Source organism: Agelaius tricolor, unplaced genomic scaffold (genome assembly GCF_023055355.1).
Source record: "Agelaius tricolor isolate 1412-34295 unplaced genomic scaffold, bAgeTri1.0.p SCAF_11, whole genome shotgun sequence".
NCBI lineage: Eukaryota > Metazoa > Chordata > Aves > Passeriformes > Icteridae > Agelaius > Agelaius tricolor.
In genome coordinates, this window is record NW_027269271.1 from 2,108,010 (window position 1) to 2,123,867 (window position 15,858).

At 39.4% G+C, this 15,858-nt stretch overlaps 1 protein-coding gene across 1 annotated transcript; it reads right to left on the minus strand.

Moving 5' to 3' along the window:
• Positions 1 to 2,911: 2,911 nt before the first annotated feature.
• On the minus strand, positions 2,912 to 5,805 carry LOC139594125 (14 kDa phosphohistidine phosphatase-like). The gene is made up of 3 exons (XM_071435801.1): positions 5,616 to 5,805; positions 4,628 to 4,752; positions 2,912 to 3,098 (listed from the first exon to the last, which is right to left on the minus strand). Exons 1-3 carry the CDS (start codon positions 5,743 to 5,745, stop codon positions 3,006 to 3,008), a joined length of 348 nt encoding a protein of 115 aa, XP_071291902.1. The 5' UTR covers positions 5,746 to 5,805; the 3' UTR covers positions 2,912 to 3,005.
• Between the last annotated feature and the right edge of the window lie 10,053 nt (positions 5,806 to 15,858).

The window sequence follows — 15,858 nt, forward strand, 5'->3', positions numbered from 1 at the left end:
TTTCAGGCTATTTTAAAGAGATGTTTTGGAAACTACTGAATTTAGCCTCTCATAGGATAGAAGAGGGAGGGAAAAAGTAAGTTTTGCCATGACTGCTATGGTGCTTTGGAATTTTTCTGAACCAACTCTGAAACTTAATGATGATAACTGCTGACCTCAGACTGAGGAACAAAGAAAGTTTTAGCTTTGGCAAATCAAGAAGGTACTGTTAACAGCTCTTTTTTTTTTCCTGTCAAAACAGAGAAGCTGGAAACAAATGGATTACCATTTGTCATTTTTCAAACTCAATTCTTAGATAAATCATGGCTTGCACCGAATAGTTTGTTCTACACCTGCTAGTCTAGTGCAGTTCCAGAGAACCATACCTGAAGTAATAAGAAATGTTGACCTCTATGACAAAGGATATGGTTAGGAACAAGAATCTCATGTAACTTTGGATGACCAAATGAAGAAGGTACTTAAAATCTTCTATAATATCTCCTCTTGATAATATTCCACTATCAAACTCACTATCTCTGGTTTAATTACTGTGCCTTCACTCAGTATTTGGCTCAAACATAACTGGTTTTGTGCAAATACAGAATCAGAATTTTTAGGATGAGGGAAGAATGGCAGAGCCACAATGTTATAGTGACTGCACACCTGCAAAACAAATAACCCCCACACAGAATAATGAGCTTCCAATTTCAGAATCTGATTAGAAAATGGAAGATGCTTTTCTCAGGTGAAATCAGCACAATTAGCATTGGGATTTCCATATTTGAGATGAGTTCTGTTCTTAGAATTCAGCAGGTACATGCTGAGAGGAAACAGAATTCAACACTTAGTTTTGTAGGTTGTTGATGTTTCAATCTTCAAATAATATTAATTTCCCTCATCTGCACTAAGGCTTGCTCTACCTGAGAAATCCTCACCACCCTAGTAACCAGTGTCCTGCTCCTCTTCACAAACTGGAATAGAAGAAAATAAACTTTTCATTCCTTTGTAACACTTGTACGTATTACTTAATGACCAGGGAAATTAAATTGCCCCAAATGACGTTGCACTAAAAAAATAACTGAATGGGGAGGTTCCTCTAAGTATTTTTTTTATGACACATTAAAATCTTTCTTCTATGAAGAAACAAAAGGTAGAGATTAGCTGGTAACTCAGTTTTGATCAGCTCATTCCAAATCATCACTGTTTTTCCTCCCCTCACGTTTTGAACACGTCATTCCAATAATAAGTCCAGTGTAAGTTATGTCTTTCCTGTAAGTATTGTGGAGGCAAAGATTAAAATCAGTCATTAAATACCTCAGGAAACTAAATTGAAAGGCTTGTTTGTTTTAACACAGTTATCCCTAACTGATGACTTCCATTTGAAGACTATTTGCCAGTTTTGGGAAATGAAGCTATTTAAAACTCAGGTCTGTATACTGGCAGCTACAGTTATTTCACTAAAGCTTAGGGGAAAAAAAGCCCTTGATCATGGAACTGGGAAGTGCCCAATTTGCAGGTTACTGACTTGTGTGCTATTCTTGGTTATTAGGCACTGAAATCAAAATCTTGTTCAGTAAAATCAATCCTGTCATCATTACCACAGTATTTGAAGTGCAGCCAGATAACCATTGCACAGGAACTCAACGAGAAGCACAAAGAGCAGATGTAAAAGCAGGCAAGGGTGCTGGAGGGGAAAATCCAGGCTGCAAGGGGGGGAATCTGATGCCAACCAAGAGACCTGGAACACCAGGTTTAGGAGATTCTGCTCTGATGAGATTATTGGGATGGAGACCCTGGAACTCTTCTGGTGAGGACTGGACTGAAAGGTTTGAGGATGAGAACAGAAAATTCCTCTCCACAACTGAAACAAAGGCACAGAAAGGTGACTTAAGATGGATCACAATTGTTAGAGGGGAGTAACAGCAGGATTTTTGGCAATGGAAACTGGCCTAAAGTGTCTCAGATTTCCTGGTTTGTACTGCTAGAGTCACTTGCAGGCTGAAAAGGAAAGGCTTCCCTATACCACCAGATACTGCTGGGTAACTGCAGTAGGAACCACAGAAAAGGGAAGACTATATCATCCAGAATATCTCCTCATCCAGAATATCTCCTCATCCAGAATATCTCCTCATCCAGAATAACCTCTGGAAGTCAGCAAGCCTTCAAGACAGCAAGTCAATAAACCCACAAATGAATTAAATTCAAAGTATCATGAAACAAAGAATCAAAATTGTAGCAAGTAATTAGACAACAAAGAAAAGGCAACATCCTGTCACAACAAGAGGGTGATGTTAGCAAATTCAGACACTGTCTAGGTGTACTGAGGAGGCAGTTTAACATAATTACTGCTAGGAAAATAAAAAGAAAAAAGCATTTTTAAATTCTCACAAATCAAAGCAGTTCAGGGGAATCAGAATGAAAGAAGCATTGGCAGAATTTTTACATTGCCACCAGTCTGCTATAGGGAAGGTTCTTACAGGAAAATCAAATATTTTGATCATTACTTCTGCAGAATACTAGATTTTAAAATCATTGAGGAAATCAAAGATTTGGATCATTGAAGAACTGTAAGAGTCAACCCCACCCTCCACACCAATCTTTTTTAAAATGTGGGTAAGAAAGATGAGAAGCCTAAAAAGTAACAGAAAAACAAATTGAAAACACTGTGGTCAAAAGACCAGGCTTGGCCCAGTGGTGTTTGAAGTTGATGGTAAATCCTTAGGTGTCCTACAACAGATCAGTGAAATGGGACTGGATGAAAACAAATTAGAGGTAAGGTGGTGTGGGAGTGTTTAACTAAAGGGCACATCAAAAAGGAAAGGAAAAAGGATTAGAACTCCATATTCTGCACAAAGCAATGATCTAAAAAATAAGATATTTCTGAGGATTACCAACCATATTATAAATTATGGCAGAGTCTAGTTACTCCAGATTTATGGTTACACACATAGAACACACATTCAATTTTATTTATCAAAGTACAGCTCACAGTTACCAGGTTGGAACTGCTCATTGTGTTCACAAGTTTATTTCTTGTCATCTGACCATGTAATTTCATAATCTGTATACTCTTTCTTCAGTATCTCTACAGTGACTGAGTGATCTGCTTTTCCATAGCCCTGCAAGAGACAACAAATTGGACATGGACATTAAATCATGAGAACCATTCAGCTCTTATCAGCACAAAGTTGTTCACATGCAAATCAAAAGTTTTAAAATAGATACTCTTGTAGTATCATGTTTTATTTTTCTATTATCCTCTCTAATTCTCCCCTCCCCAAATTGAAGTTGTAGAAAATAAATGAGATGGAGTCACATAGAAAATGCATTTTCCACACAATTTCTCCAGCAGAAAGCTTGCTTTAAAATGTTCCCAACCCATCAGGCACTGTATTTATGGAATGTTGCTTTAAACCACAGAGATTGCATTGACCCACTTTAAAGTGTGAGCACACAAACAGCTGGTTTGGCTCACCTGATGGCAAAGGGAATAAGCAAACAAGTGTGAGCATTTGGGCACTATTCTGGCACTAAAGAAATCACAATCTTCATGTTTTATTTCTTTCCCATCCTCCCTTAGCTGATAATAGCACAATTTTAAGTATCTGTGCTCTTCAGTCATTGCAACTCCAAGGTAAGGTCAGATGACCCATGTGGTTTTTTGCCCTCATTTAAAAATCACTGGTCACAGTGTTACTGTTTCACTGAAATTTAAGGTACTTATGGTCAAAGTAGCCTCTCCATTAGTGTCTTACATGACCAGAGTTATCTGGATTTCTTATTTCAGAACTACACATAACAACAGTGCAGTACACAGATAGAAATCTGTGATTTACAGGTTATTTTTTCCCATAATATTTCACATGAAAGTTTACTTAGAATACTGAAAAAAAAGAGTCCAAGGTTGTATTATAAACAAAACATACTCTTATTCATCAGTGACAGCCCCAAAGAGGAACAGCTTAAATAAACAAGCATTTAAACTGAAAAGGTTAAAGTTGATGCATTATAAAATGCAAGCTTTTCAAAAATAACAGATCATATAGTTATGTCAGTTGGAAAGCAACAGATCCACAGCTCACTCCTGCTTTGGCAACCACTTTGAAGACCTCATCCAGCCTTAAAAATAGCAAAACAGCTAGGGAGGAAGTTAATGCCCATTTCTCTGGTTTCAATAAAACACCAAGGTAGTTCTGTTTTAGAGTCTGACACCAAACCTTCAAGTCAAGAGAAGCATTAAACCAATATAATTAATATTTTAACTTCTGACCTGGGACTGAGCCCCAGGGTCTCCACCTGTCAGAAGCCCTCATGGCAATAAAACTCTGCTTTTACCTGATGCTCCTCCATGAGCATCAAGGCACCAGAAGCAGAGAATAAACTCTGTTTCTCAGACTGCAAGAGTTGACTGCTGCCTCTTAACACTTAATTTGGCAGCTAGATTAATAATACAGCTCTCCTGCCTTAAAACCATTGTTTTTCTAATCTATCTCACAAGTCAGACAGGCAAGTTTGCCAGTTAACGTTTAAAATGTGATGTAATGTTTAAAATGTGATGTAAATTGCCAAAAGCCACCATGCTATTAACCAAAAAATCCCACAGCATCAGAGACAGAGGCACTTGAAGGAAAATGAGAGCTGCACTTACTGTTGAGAGTCCAAATACCCTGATTTTCTTGTCTTTGCTATTATGTTCAATTTTCCCTCCTCCAAGGCACTTGCACTCATATCCCAGCTTTTCCATCTCGGGATTTACTTTTTCAAATATATGATCTGCACAAGAAGAATGGCGAGAGACATTAGAACAGGAACTAGGCATTACATAGTCTAGAACTAATTTTTGGCTACTTTCTTATTTCACCTACGAAGCAGGGAGGTTTCTCTTCAGAGACACAGAAAAGCTGCAGTTAAAAGCAGTTAACTCTCTTCAGAGACACAGAAAAGCTGCAGTTAAAGCCCTTTATAGTTTTTTAGTTAGCATACATCATTCTCCAAAATGAGGCTGATTGTGTCAGGAAAATTAGTCCATAAACACCAGAGGTTTATTTATGTCCAAAATGGAAACAGAGAAGTCCTATAACTTTACTTGAATGAAGGGGGAGGTCATGGGCATCTCCTGTGGGGTCTCTCAAATTGTTAGAAGACACAATCTCCTTTTTATTATCATTTTTCCACCTCTCTCTTTCCCTTGAAAGATACAGACTCCCCCAGTCGCCTAACAAACCCCATTTCTAATGTGTACCCCCCCACCATTTTTCTTTTTCCCCTATCTCTCTGGTCTTTTTCTACAAATCCAGGGATTTAGCACAGTCTTGAGCAAGTCTGTGCCAACGAGTGGAATTCCATAAGAATTTATGGTTCCCCCTCCATTGCTTCTTTCACCACTCAATATTTGCCCTTATCTACCCTCAGGCCCGCGGTTTGCAGACACGTCCTCGCTCCTTTCAACTGGCTTCCGAAACGGCACACGAGAGATATATAGACCCAATTTTCCTATCACCCGGGGGACGCAGAAAAAGGGGGGGAAAGGGATTTTTGAGCTGTTTAGGGCAGGGCTCCCGCTCCGCCTCAGACCCGCCGCCGGTGCGGGCCCCTCAGCGGCCGCTGCCCGCTCGGCCCCGCGGGCTGTCACGCACTGTGGAACTCGGCCGCCTTGGTGCCGCGGACGATGTCCCGCTGCTCGCCGCCGCCCGGGCGCTGCAGGCGCACCAGGATGTACTTGAAGGTGCCCTCAGGGTCGATCTCCACGTCCCGCACGGCCGCCATGGCGCCGCCGCCGTGAGGGCGGGAAGGTGCGGGGCGGGGCGGGCGCCATGGCGGCCGTGAGGCGGGACGAGCTGGGGGCGGTGGCTCGCCCTGAGGGGACGGGCGGCAGCGGCCGTGGGCTCCTTCAGGTACCCGCCGGTAAAAACGTGCCGAGCTCTGTCGTTATGGCAAATTGCAAAGCTGCGCTTCTGCGGATCGCTTTTGTGTAGCCACATACAGCCTTAAAAATAGCAGCGCAGTATCTGCCTAAAAAGAAGTAAATGACTATTTCTCTGGTTTCAATGAAACGCCAAGGTTGTTCTGTTACAGAGTCTGACAACAAATCCCCAAGTCAAGAAAAGCATTAAACCAATAAATAATATTTTAACTTCTGACCTGAGACTGAGGTCATCTGAGCCTCAGGGTCTCCACCTGACAGAAGCCCTCACGGCAATAAAACTCTGCTTTTACCTGATGCTCCTTGTGAAAAATGCACGTATTTTATGATTGGCTTTTCACAAATATTATTAAATGAATATTATGTGTTGTGTTAGGAAGTAATTCTGTATTAATTCTCTTAATTAGTGTGTTAAATATAGTTTTACGTTATAACAAAATGTTAAAATAGAAACTATGCTATGTAGGATACTTTTTTAAAAGAAAGGACTAACACTGAGATAGCAGCCACAGGACACCTGAATCTTAGAGAAAAAGAATTTATTGCTCCATTATCAGAAGAAATGAACTTCTTCCTGCCTCGAAGGCGCAGTTAGGATTCAGAGGAAGAAGATGACGATGACCAGACTGAATCCTGTGTTTGAATGGAATTTATGCATCATGTCTGAGGTGTGTGAATATGCAACAAGTTATTGTTTTTAAGGGCTAATCCTCTGTTAACCGTGGGTCCATTTCGGGCTTGTGCTGCCCAGAAAAAGGTACCCAGACTGTCTCTAACTCTTTGACTCTATTGTCTCATATTGTCCCAAATCAAGTTGTCCAAATTATTATTACTTGAATTGTATTACTATTTTTGTAACCATTTTATTACTATTAAACTTTTAAAAACAAGCCATTGGCATTTTTCACACCACATCCAACCTTAAAAATAGCAGCACAGCATCTGCTTAAAAAGAAGTAAAAGACCATTTCTCTGGTTTCAATAAAACACTAAGGTGGTTCTGCTACGGTCTGACAACAAATCCCCAAATCAAGAAAAGCATTAAACCAATATAATTAATATTTTAACTTCTGACCTGGGACTGAGGCCATCTGAGCCCCAGGGTCTCCTCCTGCCAGAAGCCCTCATGGCAATAAAACTCTGCTTTTACCTGATGCTCCTCCTTGAGCATCAAGGCACCAAAAGCAGAGAAATGAAATATTTTGCATAGACTCGTGAAAAACGCCAATGGCTTGTTTTTAAAAATGTAAAAGTTTAATAGTAATAAAATGGTTATAAAAATAGTAATACAGTTAAAGTAATAATAATTTGGACAAATTGAATTAGGACAATATGAGGCAAAAGAAACAAAGCATTACAGATGTCTGGGTACCTTTTTCTGGGCAGCACAAGCCTGAAAAAGGACCCACTTTAACAGAGGATTAACCCTTAAAAGCAATAACCTGTTGCATATTCATACACCTCATCCATGATGCATAAATTCCATTCAAATCCAGGATTCTGTCTGGGCAGTGTCAGCTTCTTCCTCTGGATCCTGAACGCATCATCCTGCCCAAGCAAGGCGGGAGGAAGTTCATTTCTTCTGATAATGGAGCAATAAATTCTGTTTCTCTGAAAGATTCAGGTGTCCTGTGGCTGCTATCTCAGTGTTAGTCCTTTCTTTAGAAAGAAAAATTATCCTACATAGCACAGTTTCCATTTCAGCATTTTGTTATAACCTAAAACTATATTTAACACGCTACTTAGGAGAATTAATACAGCATAACTTTCTAACACAACACATATAATATTCATTTTAATATTTGCAAAAAACCAATCATAAAATAGGCACTTTTCACAAAGTGGTTACTCCAAAATCAGACAAATTTCAGATTTTAAAGACTAGAATTCTTTTAAAACTTCAGAACATCAGGCACTTCCACATAACTACATTTTGTTATATTGTAGATCACTTCTAACTAAACTATTTTATTCATTTCATGCATAAAAATATTTAAGTTATTGTTGAAATTATTTCTCCATCAACAATAGCTTTAAAATCTAAAATTAGTGCTCGAATACTTTCTCTAAATACACAAAATGCTATATAATTTAAGATATAATGAAAAACATCACTAAAACAGAGGAGTGCATATCATCTAAATATAGTATTGAGAGATACTACAAAGGTAAACGTAAATTGGTGGCTAGTTAGACTATTTTATTATTAGATGGTAGTTAGTTAGACTATTATTGGTTACTTGACAATTATAGCTGCTTCCTGAACTACTTTATTCACTGCAATAAACGTTAATTTAAAAAATTCAAGCATTTTGTTATTTCAGAAACTGTTGTTAGTTACCTTGTTTGTACACAGAGCAACAGCAAATCTGGGAGGGGAAAAAAACCCCACCCAGAGCCCTAGAGCTTTGAACCCTTACTAACTAAATTTTAGGAGTGAAGAGGTGTGAAGGGCTTTAAGCAGAAACCAAGCTCCTGCCTCAGCTGTTCTGGATTTTCAAGACAGGCAGAGAAAGTGATAAAATCTGTGCCTAGTTAGGATAACAAAGCTTAGAGTCTTGTGGAGTTGGGGTGGTTGTTTAAGCTTTAAGCAGAAATTCCAAGCTCCTGCCTCAGCTGTTCTGGGTTTTCAAGACAGGCAGAGAAAGTGATAAAATCTGTGCCTAGTTAAGATAACGAAGCTTAGAGAGTCTTGTGGAGTTGGGGTGGTTGTTTAAGCTTGCTTTTTCTGGCACTAAAGGCAGGATTAGTGTTTTAAGTTTGTTTCCAGTAATCTAGGAAGGTCTGGTTTGGCTGTGGTTGGTTACTTTGTTTACCAATCTACCCTAATATCTCATGTTCTGATTTATCCTGTACTAACACAACGTTATGGAAGTTGTTTGTTTGCACCAACTCAGTTTTTTCTTTCTCACTGGAATGGTTTCCTTCATTTCCTCAAGCACAGAAATCTGTTGCGTGGCTCTGAAAACCTTTATTGCCCCATTTCAGTTATGATGCACGAAAGGAACTAGCAACAAACAATAGTGGTGAGGATGGCAAAGGAAATATTTGTGGCATACCTCAGAAGCTAAACTTGAAAGGAATTTGCTCTCAACAAGGAGGAGAGGCATCAGGCTTCACCCTCCATGAGTTTGAGCAGATAACTTTAGTAATAATAATTAATAAATCAGAGCTTTGTCCACTTCTCTTGAATGCTTTTCCTGAGCACCCATCTTATCCAAGAGCAGTTTCCTATGCCATGCCCAGGTATAGGAGCTTCCTCTTGGCTTTTAGGCCATTTTTAGACAAAAATTCCCCGCTGCTGGTGGGAATTGTTGGTGCGTCACTTTGTGGGCCTCAGGGGTGCGGAGAGGATGGCACGGGGTGACAGGGGTCTTCAGCCAGACACAGCCTGTCTCCAGCAAAACTGCACACAGGGACTTTCCTTTTGTCCTGGGCTTGGCACTAATTTCTGAAAAAATTGAGGGGTTTTTTATTTATTTGGTCAAGAGACATCTTGTCTCTTTGCAGAGGAGTCCTAAACAACATTGTTTGGGCCTTGTTTTGCATTGTAGGATTTGGATTGCACCCAAATGACTGAAATTGTTCTGTTTATGTCCTTCCTATCATCTGATCCTGTGAGCCAGGAGTATCCTAATGCCAAAACATCTTCATTTCTTTAGCAATTTAAACTCTAAATGGCAGGTGACTAGAAAAGTTATATTATTACATTGCAAAGCTCTTAACGACACACTGTGCTGCAGTGAAACTCAACATGAGGTTCTCTCAAGCCATTGGATCTATCCAGGCTACTAAAATCAGGAAAAGGGAAGCAATCACTTTGAACTCCAGGTGTATAAATTTCTCCTTTTATTGAGCTCTCTGACAGAGAGCACAAGATATAAGGATACATTTAGCCCATGCTTGTATTACAGGAAAATATTAAGGAAAGGCTTTTGAAGTAGGTGCTTTCCATCCCATGTAACCCTCACACAACAGAGAAAGTAAAATGAAGGCTAATGTTTAGCTGTACTTGCAAATTTATTTTTTATTCCAGAGCATGAGTAACCCTGGGATTGATCAGAAGAATGCATTATACACTTGTGCAAAGGAAATGCACTGTTGTAAATTCTGCCATGAACATCAAAGATCACAGGTCTTCTTTGCTGCTTGGCCCATTCAATTTAATAGGATTTAATAAAGATTCTTCTTCTACAGCTGTTGATTAGCAGCTCCTCAGATTAGCAAAGAGGCCAGAACAAATGCAGGTTAATAACATTATCTCTCTTGGGATTAACATCTTTGACATCTGTGAAGGGCTTTTTATGGACCCCTCATATCTTGCTTTCATAAATAATGATCCCTTTGAGAAACTGAACAAGATCTGGGGAAAACCAAGTTTTGTCCTGCTCCTCATAGAAGGCAGTTTTATAACCCCATTGCTCTGCTGGCTAAAAGCCCCCTCTAATTTCTGGTCTACATTTACTCACAAAAGGTTTTTTTATCCATTTGGGGTTTTTTGTACCAGCTGTATCTGTCTATATACAGAACACTTCTGAGCACCTTCTTTACTTTTCTGAGCCTTCCTTGCCTTCCTCTTCCCCAGGCTTAATCCCAAATTTCTAATAGGCTTCTGGAGAGGTATTTCTTCAGAAGGGGCCTCATGCCATGTATCTATTCCTTGAAAAACTGGACTTTCCTACCAGGAGGTGTCATTCTCCTGGCTCTCCTTCTCAGTGACCATAAATATCACCAGTCACAGGGTTGTTAATGTTTGAAGTGAGAGATCAGGGCATGCCCAGAATCCCCTTGTTCAATGAGCAGCTCTCTAGGTTTGTTTGCAGGGCTCTGCTGTCCTTTGGTTGTCCTTCCCTGCTCTCCATATGTTGGGAGCACGATGGAAGCAGTGAGCAGGTGATGGTTCCTGAGGCCCAGCTGTTCCTTTGTGCTCTGCAGAGACAAACAGTGTGAATGAGCTGTTTAATTGATCACAGTTCATTTATGTGGGATATGTGACATCCTGAATATCAGGATGGGCCTTTCAGCTGCCTTCCTTCAAGATGAGCTCACACATTTTCATTCTTGGAGATATGAGGGGTTTTTGATTGGTAGATTTAGGGCTGGAGGCATTCAGCAGGGAAACCATGCCCTTCCTTTGTCATGGTATTGGGATTGCAGCTCCTAAGAAAAAATCAGAATGAAGATGATGGATGGGGAGTGTAATGGTATGAAGTTTTACTAGCATAATTCTGGATATAAATTGAAGTTATGTCCTTTGACTTAACCTTTAGATAAACCTTTGTCTGTCTTTGACTCTAGAGGATATAGAGCATCTGCACTCCTAATTTCCTTCTCTTCAGGTGGGCATAAATCTGGATCTTTCATTTTATTTTGAGACTAGGGTAGCTTCCCCACTGTATTTGTGTACCCCCATTGTGGGGATTTAGATTAAGTGCCTGAAGTAAGAATGTTGTATTCCAGCCCAGTATTATTTTATAGCTGCTAAATGGCAATTCCTGCTCTTCCCACTGATACAATATCTGTTGTGAAAGTGATATTATTTCTGTGGGCCAAATAACCAGACTCTGCTGTTGATTGCCATCATTGCAGTGACTGCAAATGATGGGTAAATGCCTGTTGATAATTGAGAGGAAAAACCACAACTAGTATGCACCAGGAAGGATAAATACAGTATCACAGAATCAATCATTTGTTTGGAAAAGCCTGGTAAGATCAGAATCCAAACAGAAACCTGACACTGCCAAATTGACCACTAAACCACGTCCCTAAGCACCCAAATATCTCCTCCAGTTCCCTGGGTAGGCTGTTCCAGTGCTTGACAACCCTTTATTAACATTTAAAGCTTATTCACAGGGTCTGTTGGGTGGGGTGCATACTCAGCACTTAAGAAAATCCACTTTGTGCATCTCTTCTTAGGCTCAAATACAAAAGTGCAACAATTTCAGGATAGGTGACAGATCATTCTTCCTGATGAGTCAAGAAATCTAAAAGTGTTGGAAGTGCAAAATCTTTGTGGGAAAAGTTAAAGTATTGTTTTCAAGCCCTGGAAGTAAGGGAAGTCCTAATTTTTTTGGTAGCTGTTAACTGGAACTTTAAAAGGCTTTGTGGCGCCAGTTTGTTTGGGGTTTTCTTGTGGGAAGTGATAAAATTAAGTAATTTAAAATCATTGCTTTCTAAGTTAGTGAGTTCTTTGTTCTTGCAGCAACATTCTATGCAGCAATTAAAGTAGATTTTACTAATGATTCTGTGTTAAAAATGCCTGTCCTAAAAAGTAATTAATTATTCTGCTGATGGAAATAAATTTCTTTCTCTGAATAATTCATAGGTGGTATGGTTGTGGCAAAAAAAGTTCCTGAAAGAGTCCTTAATTCAAGGACTCTTCTTGAATATAAGAACAGGATTCAACATCTGTTCTCTCATGGCCTATTAACTGAGAAAATTCAAAAGTGGTATGAATGATACACTTTGATGGCTGTTCTTGGGTCAGGTTTTACTTCTCAGTGCTGTGCAGTTGTTCCTTGTGCTTTGGTCTTCTGCCTTGAAGATTTCAGATACCTCATGGCAAGTTCTCATTCCACAGAATTCCAGTAGTTTTGGTGATGGACCTTTCATGACTGTTATATTTGTTATAATGAGTGCTGTGTTTAATGATTTAATGATTGCTCTTGAATACTGCAGTAGTTAAGGACTCAAACTTGTTAAATATTGTGTCCATTGATGTATAAAAATGAAGTTGAACTTGAGCACTGAAGAGAACAGACCTGAAGCTTGGAATCCATAAACCCATGGTGAAATGCATTAATAAGGAAGTGAAGCTGCTGCATCTTCTTCCTTTTTTTGCAGCCTCTTCCTCCTGATACAGCAAATGAAGACTGGTGGGTCATGTCAGCCATCCAGTGCTGCTGATAAACTCACATGCTCTCTGATAAGTCAATACAATATTTAATGGCACAGAGATAGGCAGTAGCTCTGCAAAGAATCTGCAAAACAAAAACTGTACCTCATGATGCCCACTTTTACAGTCTCAACCACCTACTTAATCCCCTAATCCCAAAACTTGTTCTCACTCCTCTCACTTGCCAAAAGCTGAACCTGTTCTGTTCCTCAGAGCCAGCACCTCCTGTCAGTGTCACCTGTGGGACATGTCCCTGCTGAGACCATGGGGCTGTGCAACAGAGCTGGACAGTAAAGGAACAGTCAATGCATGCATTATATACTTATTCTTTCTATGTGTACATGAAGGATGACAAGGCTCCAAGAGCTTCCCTGCCACAAGAATTTCCAGCAGTGGAATGAGAAAGAATCAAGTTCTGCATGAAAGATCAGTTCCACTTGCAGGCAGCCAATGTGTGGTGTTAAGGCCAGTCCTGCTTTTATCTTCACTCGAGGTGTGAGTTGCTGTTTCCTCTGCTCCTTGCCTGTTTGATGTTTCAATGCTCTGAATCACACCTGGCCAGTGCAAGTGACCCCCCAGCCTCAGGTTAGATTCTTCAGTGTGTATTTTTGCCTGTTTGGAGGAAATTGAGCACTATGAGTCACTTCAGAATTCCTGAAATGAGAAGTGGAGATAAGATTTTCTGACTCCTGGGGTTCCACTCCAGACAGAGTGGAGACTGCCTCAGGCAGCCTTGAGAAATTCCAGTGCCTTTGTAGCAGTTGCATTGCCTACCTTATTCATATTTAATCAGACACAGAAGCTGAGGGATGAGTATGTTTTCAGAAATTATCTTTTCTTCCCATCTGGACCTCAGGGAAAACTTGTGATTTAAACCCTTTGTCTCTTAATTTCAAAAGAATTAAGTGTTGCAAGCTCCTCTCCAAACAGGAAACATCTTCACCACTGGCACTAGAACTCCTTTTCCCCCCTCCAGGCCAGCTCAATCTCTTACTTTGCCTCTCCAAGTATTACTGTGGGTGAAGCTGGAGGTTTTTCCACTATTTCAAAATTTCAAGTGGTTCTATGACTCTTTGCCATGGGATAAATGTCCATTATACAAAGCACTTTGAAATAAATACCTATCAAGTGCTTTAATTTAGGAATGATGAAAATATCTTCTAGGAGAGAGATGGAACTGGATTACTCAGAGACACTTAATGGTCTATTTTTGTCTGTTGATATGTAAATGCAAGTGCAATCTTGTAGAAAAAGAACCAGTCTTTAAAAAACACATGGGAAATTAATCTCTGTCTTTTTCTGCATGTACAAATATACATCTATATACTCTGTTTACCTGGGATCCCACCACATTCTCTATTTGTCTTGAATTTGTGATTTCTTCAAGTCCAACAGAGCTTTAGATAAAGTAAAATAATTTTTCACTGCATTAAATTTTCTTGAGATACTGAAAAAATGGTTTTCAAACCAAAATTTACAAATTTCCAACAGAAAGGCAGACTCAACAAAACCCTTGTTTCAGCAATTTATGGCCTCTTTGAAAAAAATTCAATTAGAACTTTGTCCCTACAAATCAATCTAGCACTGCTTGATATGCACCAAATGGATGTGAAACCTTGTTGATCACGTGCCTCCTAAATTCTCTAAAACACCTTTTGGGTTTTAGAAGATTGTAAAGATTTCTTTCCTCCAGCACCCTGTTTTACAATGGGGTAGCAATAAAACAGATCTCTTGGACAGACAGGGCTCTTTGAAAATCTGCCCTTTGAGTTCTGATTCCATCCCTTGTGTGCTCATTTTCTGATGATTTCAGCTAAGCATTGTTTCACTTGTTTCCTCATAAGAATGTCTCATGGGACGATATTAAAAATCTTAATTATTACAAACCGCCGTGCGCTATTGTTTCTTTATTACTGACACAGCCTTGAGGCACAAGGCAGGTTGATCTACCAGGAACAGATCAATCACATCAATGTCAGCTGTTCTTGACAGCCTAGCAGCCTTCTGCTGATTTTTCAATGGTTTTCTTGAACATTTTTCAATGTTCTGGTGTCTTTTCTAGGTGCTCACATCGAAGGCCTGCCTTCTAATTACCTTGATCTCCTTTTCTGAGATACAGAGAGGCAATATTTGCTTTTTGTTCATTTTTTTACATCTTTTTGCTCATATCTCAAAGTTAATTACTGAGGGTTTGGATCTTTTAACTGTAGCTTGATTGGTTGTAACCAACCTAAATATTCTTCACTCCATAATCTGACCTGTTCTCTTTTCCTACAGTGAATATTAACTTTATATAGAAAGAAATGACATTTGACATGTCCTCTGTCAATTGCTGTCCTTTAAATGGCAGACCTGGCTGGATTTTATTTGTTTTATTCCTAAAATGTTTATAAAGTCCTTTCTTACCCTTTATGTCTCATAATGGCCTCTTAAGTGAACCTTCCATCTGGAAAATTAGCTGTGTCTACATAATTGTCAATGCACCTCTGTTTGAAAGGGAAAAGAGGTGATCTGGAGTGTTCCCTATAAAAAGTTGGGCCTTCACTTGTGCAAATGAAATTCTGGAGTGTATAGGAACAAGAAATGTTCAGCATTTCTAAAAACTTGTCTTTAGAGTCTCCTGTTTTTCTGGCAGAGAGGAATTGTATTAATTTTAAGGAACTATATCTGTGCTCATGTAATATAAGACGAGAACAACAACTTCATCCAGCTCAAGATGTGAGGATCTTACATTCCCAAATCAACTGGCAAAAGACTAAAAAAAGCATAAATGTAAAAAAACTTTGAGAAGAGAATAAATAAGTAACACAGAATCAGCAATGGTATTTTTAGCTTGATTATCTCCAGTTCAACCTAAGAAAATGTATAACAGGTATTTTCCCTGAAATATAGATGTAGTTTAGCATCCAAGAGGAGGTTTAGTTCATAGGAATTCCAGTCCCCCTGAAGTTTTTAAGTGCCTTTGACTTTTAATAGCGAGGTTTAAACCTCTATTGTGGGGTTTTGAGAATGATTTTCAGGCTTTCTTTTTTCCTGAAAATTTTGCCTTCCTCTTCCAGTA

Bases quoted from the DNA above. Each gene is read 5' to 3' on its own strand.
- LOC139594125 (XM_071435801.1), bottom strand. From the start codon at position 5,745: ATGGCGGCCGTGCGGGACGTGGAGATCGACCCTGAGGGCACCTTCAAG. The intron at 4,753-5,615 runs GTGCGTGACAGC...CTTCTTGTGCAG, and splicing joins CAAGGCGGCCGAGTTCCACA to ATCATATATTTGAAAAAGTA. The intron at 3,099-4,627 runs GTAAGTGCAGCT...TGTCTCTTGCAG, and splicing joins GGGTATTTGGACTCTCAACA to GGCTATGGAAAAGCAGATCA.